The 6,561-nt window shown below is 47.2% G+C and overlaps 1 protein-coding gene across 1 annotated transcript in view; it reads right to left on the bottom strand.

Annotated features, from left to right (window-relative positions):
• Positions 1-4,670: 4,670 nt before the first annotated feature.
• The window catches only part of T265_08767 (hypothetical protein), a gene marked incomplete at both ends in the record, with an annotated part of 3,016 nt that continues 1,125 nt past the window's right edge, over positions 4,671-6,561 (bottom strand). Inside the window, one exon of the mRNA XM_009174659.1 lies at positions 4,671-4,824. Coding sequence (XP_009172923.1) covers positions 4,671-4,824 — 154 coding nt within the window. The remainder of the gene's footprint in view (positions 4,825-6,561) is intronic.

Raw genomic sequence — 6,561 nt, 5'->3', positions numbered from 1 at the left:
CGGCGGTCACAACAACAGTCACTCAGCAGAAGTCTCAAAGTCACGTTGGAGCCAACGCGCGGGCGGTAGCGGTTGTATTTCAGTAAAACAAACTTTTGTACAGCGATGTGACTGGTAATGATGGGAAAAAAGAAGATGATACTGAGAAAAGAAAAGAGCAGTTTACAAGTGCTACAGGTGCGTCACATACGAGCTTCGGACTGAGCGAATTTGTGCCTTGATTGGTCAGAAGCCAATCTGGAAATGACAGCATGACGTCCGTTGAACGGGTGCGTCACATACGAGCTACGGACTGAGCGAATTTGTGCCTTGATTGGTCAGAAGGCCAGCCAATCTGGACAGAGCGTCTACAGCTCGACCACTCTCGTCCCCCTAATGAAGATTCTAAGGCAACCTTGTGGAACATTGTGTGATGGACCTACAGATACTGTTGTAGTAATATTTTTCTTGTCAGCATGAAGGACTAATAGACGGAATTCTGCGCCGATACCGCTTTACTGCTCACAGTTGGGCTCTGTTACGGCCAAGATGTTCGTTCCGCACATTGGCCAAAAGGTTCAGTCGCTTGTCAGTCCAGCATCAAGACGGGTGCCAATCACGCGCCCAGAAGGCGTCAGAATTTCCGAAACACTTTAGCCGCATACCCTTTAGGAACAAAGCGTTGTACACGTTGTTGGCTAGGTTCTGGGCGTTACCACAGATGCACTTTTGGAGATAGTTTTGACAGGAGTGCTAGGTTGGGAGGTTCAGGTCGATAACTGAGAAAACACCGCCATTACAATGGCTAACGGGAACGAAGCCTTGATTAGAACAGTATTCTTCAACAACAAGCCAGAGGATGCGATACCAGAATTATTAGTTTGCCATATTTCAGTCTTGGCGTCTGCCGCAGAAAACTAAACTTGCTGATTGTCCCCCTAATTCGCGTGACTTTCAAGAGAGCCGTTAAACCATGATCGTGTATTCATACTGTGAGTAAACATCGTTTTGGCTGTGCCTTTGGTGGGCTGTTGTCTGTGTCTGCGTTGCTGCTTCCTTGGAGCAAGCTAAAATTAAATTCTTTGAAGTTTTAGTGTATTTTGAGTCAACACTTTCACATATTTTACGTTTATTTTGACTGTGTATTAAAATGACATCTTTTTGGCAATAGTTTGAACAGTCTGATACATTTCCAAGACAACCAGACATATTATTACCTCGAACTTACCTAAACATTCGACAACCGTTACGTGAAACAGAAAACCTTTTTCCTAATGTCACAAAATTATCACCAATAATATTTCTCTGGGATTATATTCTTAGAAAGCTGACAAAAGCTAATCGCACTTATATGCCTTATCTGATATACTCTTACAAGCTGGGAAATGAACTCATTATAATAGCTATAATTTTCGAAAAACGCCCTCACAAAATGCCGTCGCTGAAATATTCCTCGTCAATAAATGTTTTCCTCACCAAACATCTATTTCCAGACTATATGGACTTTGGTTGGTAAGGCCGAGCAAGATGGCCAAGAACTTCACCGGCAGCATTGGTTGGGGGACTCGCGACCGTTTCTCTGACCTTAAGCTCCTCTACTGGACTAATGTACAGTCCAACCCACGTGCCAAATTTCAGCTAAACTGTTCCATCATATTGGAAGCCTACTTCCGTCAGTTTTTATGCGCCTGATTTCCCCAGCAGCGCCACCTTTCTGCGTGCTCTTACCGGTTTTCTCTAGTTCTCCTTCAGTTTAATATCATGTACGGAAATGCAACTCCAGTTTGTTCGCCAGCCAAATCAGTACAAATTCAACCCTGTCCTGTCCCGTTTGATTCCTTGTTTCCACCATCATAGTTGCGGTAAACGTCAGGTTTTTCCTTATTAATGCACATTATCCTACATCATTTCCACTCAGGTTCACCGAGGTTCACTGAAGCCATCTAACTCTCTCGTGTTCCCAAGATTCTGCAATTCGCAATATCTGTTTCGAGGCTGAGTTTGGCCGAAATCCACACCAACTGGACTGTGTTCTGCACCAGCAGTGAGCCCTTTACCTGACTAGAAAACATTGTGACCCAACATCGACATTGCTACAACTTCGCAGATTTCCTTGGCCACCCCGAAAAAATCCTGCTGCTCAAAGACTTGCACACCCAAGCCCAATGGCCTCAAACACGACGTCTATTACAGGGCTGTCCAAAAGACCGATGTGCGTCAGGACTATGTTGGCACGACACTGCCATGTCGAGTTCGATAGCACGCCCGCAACCACTCCCTTCCTACTTCTGACCGTATCCCCTCGCCCGCTCGTTAACTTAGCTGCATGTATAAACAAACACTTCACACTGCCCCAGCCTTCTCCAGGACGCGTTCACCCTGAACCCTTCGTTCGGATTTAATCATTTCGGTGGACCTTCAAGCCGTGGTCTCCAAAAAGTCTATAATTTTCTGTAGAGTTCGCGTTCCTGCTTGTGTTGTCACAAACACACTATACCAAGGAACTTTTACACCCGGCTCCACCACAACGACGACACCAGTGAGTCTCTACAGTTTCACTGTGCACCTTCATAGAACACGGATTGATACATAGGATTGGGGCTTTTGCCCAAGTGTCCCACGTCGGTTATGTTCTTGTCGTTATGCGGCCGTGGTTCACTCCAAAGCTGCAAGCGAATGTAGGTGTTGCATTTTTCTTTAAGTTCTCAACGTTGGGCAGTATGCCTGCGAGTGCAAAGACTGGCATTAAGGCATGTTTAATAATGCTTTAAACTGGGCTCTAGAAGGAGCGTGAACAATCGCGCAGCTACTACCATAAATGATAAAAAATTCGCCCATCGAAATGTGCGCTCTGAGCTTGAAAATCTTCTAACCATGTTGCCGACATGTGTTTAATGGGTCAACGATGAAAAACCGGTTGGGCAAACCCTGATCAAAAAGGGCATAAGTAAGAAGTGGGTCTTTCCGGGGACGACTTTATTCCAGGGGAAAGAGGTCAAGCATTGAGTGACGGGTTTCATATTCCACGGACTTGAGCCCGGCAGCAGCAGCCGGACGCGCTCGTCAAGAGTTACGTTTTTCGTGCGTTCTGAGCGGACAACTTAGTTGAGATACTCAAGGAGTGGTCTGACTTAGGCTTCATAGGGTATTTCAAAGTTGATGCGAGTAATACGGAATAAGGTGCGCCGAATCATCCGTATAACGGCGAATGCCTTTCGGGCAGATTTCTCATGGTGCAGTGAGAAGGACATGTTTCAAAAGAGACAGATACGCAAATCCTTTTGGGCATCCTCCGGCCCTATCTCATCTTGCATGACAATGTCACTTGCTGAGCTTCCACCAAATTACATGTGGACGCACTTCCCTTAATTCAAGGGAAGATGCCAGTCCAATGACCACCACTTTGCAGCGTCTACATCCATATGTAGGGCACCGGTGTCGGAACTCCATGGATTTTGAGTCGTCCGCAAAATGTGGAAATGGACTTGCATGAGCATCTGGAGGGTCGTTGACGTAGCTGGGAAACCGCAGTAGTCCCAGGTCGGAGCCTTGAGGACCGCCAATGGAGACGGGTACTGAAGAAGACTGGGTCGAGTCTATTCTCACTGCCAATGACCCCTCTGACGGGAACTCCTTGATTCAGGGTAGGATGTTTCCTTGAATCCAGTAAGACAAAAATTTGTGGAGCAGCTGGACATGCGGGGTTCGATCGAATGCTCTTGATAAGTCGGAAAATATGGCGTATGGAATGAGTTCCTCGGCTGTGGCTTGGGATAAGCTGTCCATAAACACGAATATGTTCGTCGCGCAGAAACTGTTTTGGAGGAGTCCGTGTTGAACCGTAGATAGCAAGTTGTTAGTTGTACAATGAACTAGATGGCTTGCTTCAGAATTCGGTCCATCACCTTGCACGGCACGCTAGTGTGGCTTACAAGCCCGCAGAAGCCCGGCGATAGCCGGTCGCCAGTTTTGTAAATTGACAAGACAATCGCTCCCATTCAAGCAGAGGGAAGTCTGCCTTCGTCAAGCGACTGAATAAACACTAGACAGAAATGAGTTGTAGGTGTAAACGACATTTCCTTCAAGATCCTTGGATGGACTTCGTCATACCCTAACGCGCAGAATGAATTGATCTTATGCAACAGCTTATGAATGTCCTCCACGGCGAAGACCAAGTAGGTTAAGGCCACACATTGTTACGCCTTGACAGGATTGGATGTGTCGTGGAGGCTGGGACTGAATACAGACCTGCACAAGCTCACTGTAGGCGTCAGACACCACTATTGAGGCACTCGCTGGTTCCCCATTTATGTTCCTTAAGGAGAACACAGATGGCTTGTTTCTGTGGCGATATCGCGCGATTTTGTTTTCCCAAACGAGATCCAGAATGGTTGTTTGTTTTCCTACGTTCCATTGGCAGATTTCTGATTTACAGCAGTTGAGCATTTAACGAAATGTCAGCTCATCTCCTGTAGTCAGCTTTCTGAAAAAAATACCTGAGACCTCTTTTTAGAAGACGCCGAATTCTTTTAGGTAGCTTGAGGTTAACCTTACTTCGTGCTGCTTTTTTCGAGACGAACATCGCTACATCTTTGTGAAATTATGGGAAATGGTCTTATATAAGTCTTTCACGGATGCTGGTTCCAGTTTAACTTATTCAAGGAAGATGAGCATCACTAAAAATTTGCACGTCAGAAGTTTCGAATCCAAGTTTGTTGTTCAAGATTTCCGGCCCAGTAGCAGATGAAATAAAACGTCAGCACACGGTGGACGCTATGTCTCAAAGGAACTCTTATTGCCACCTGATCAACCTGCCACCATTTATCCGCACTGCTTATCCATCCACTTTGTCAACCCCAGTGGTAGAGCTCGAGGTCAGGAAGTCAGTGGTTTTCGACGTTCGGGAAGATGTAGTGACGGCACACGTCGGTTCCGAAATGTGCAGATATACATATTGGTATTGGCCCGCATATGTGAAGATGAGAGGAAAGAAAGGGTGTGCTCTTGTGTGAGTACCAAACATTACGGATGAGAAAGTTTACCGGCCGTCACACTTGGTGGGCGTGTGAACGGCCCGAACTACGGGATTTGAAAGTTGACTGGTCGTCATGGTACGGTGGTGAACTGGGAGGGCACTGCTATCATTATCAACTGAGAAATTTGCGTGGTAAGACAAGCAATCCTATCGAGTAAGTCGGAAAAATATAATTTATGATCTTTGCGAGCGACTATGGTTTTTAAAGAGGAAATGAGCCGATGGGCTCCAGGTCGGTGGCTGAAATCCGGGTTTGAGCCAGGGCTCTAGTTGTTGGATTTGTGACGCAGGAGGCGGTAGGGGAGCAGAACTGTGAAACAACTGGGTCGGTAGACTCGCCGAGTAGATGTGGAGGGGGATTGCTAAGGAATTCTGGATATCCCATGGGACCCTGGTCGTGTGTCTTCTAGAACAGAACGAACGGCTTTAATGCTGAATTCGCCGGAGGTACGTAGCCCCCATTGGGTAACTCAAACGGGCTGCCGCGGAAGCAGCTATCTTCCGTGTATCCACCGACTTTGCGGAACGTGGAATCCTTCCCTAGGCCTTCGTGGCTTCTGATGGGACCTGACAAGCAAGGTCCATGAAGGTTTGCCTCTCGCCTCATCTGTATACGGTACGGGGCGGTGAAAAATCTTCCAAAATTACATATAATAAATTAGCCAGTAATTTCTCCCACTAGGTGTGGCAGGCACCCGAGCGTCGTTGAACGGATAAACCCGGAAAGCTTGCCCTAAGAAATCACAAACTGAATAGGCTCTCGAATCCCAGGTGGACATCACGGCCTTTAATACACATTGAAGAGCGAGTACGGTCCTTCGTCCCTGCTTCCACGATCGCAGCAGGCAGCGAAGAATAGAGATTATTGACGCCACATGACATTCGTGACATCGTGACGATGTTTAAGGCGGCATTTGTCTGTCGGTCAGTCCTACGCAACCCAAAGAGCTTGAACACTTCGTGGTTTTGCGTCACTCCGGAATCTGCGGCGACGTGAGATGAGGCTGCCCTTTGACGGCGGCAGCGTCTGAGAAATAGGCTGAGCGCTTGCGCTCTAATATACAAACCAGTGGGCTAGACGTTACCCACGCTTTGAACATGACCGGTCGTGAACTGTCTCTGCGCGTGGTATCAAATATGCACATTGAATTAATCTATGGCCACGCGTAGCACAATGGTCAGACTTCCAACAGTTGTTGCAGAATGGTGAAAAAAACCCAGTTGCACCCCTTTTCGTCCCTAGCTCTCATGCCACCCGAATGAAGCACGATGGCTTGGATACTGTCAGGCCACGCACGCTAAGACAAGAGAGGTCAATGTGCATTGGCCTTGTGCACTTGTACTATTTTTTAGCGTGCCAAAGCGATTCACCGACTTCTCAAAAGCATTTGATAGGGTCCCACACGTCCCGCTGCTCCACAAACTCGAGTCTCACGGGATTCAAGGGAAAATCCTTCGCTGGATCAAGGCGTTCCTATCAGACAGATCATTCCGAGTGAGAATAGGCTCGACCTATTCCTCTCCAGCGCCGGTCTCCATTGGAGTTC

This window comes from Opisthorchis viverrini (assembly GCF_000715545.1).
Source record: "Opisthorchis viverrini unplaced genomic scaffold opera_v5_234, whole genome shotgun sequence".
Taxonomy (NCBI): domain Eukaryota; kingdom Metazoa; phylum Platyhelminthes; class Trematoda; order Opisthorchiida; family Opisthorchiidae; genus Opisthorchis; species Opisthorchis viverrini.
This window is presented reverse-complemented; position numbering and strand designations above follow the sequence as displayed.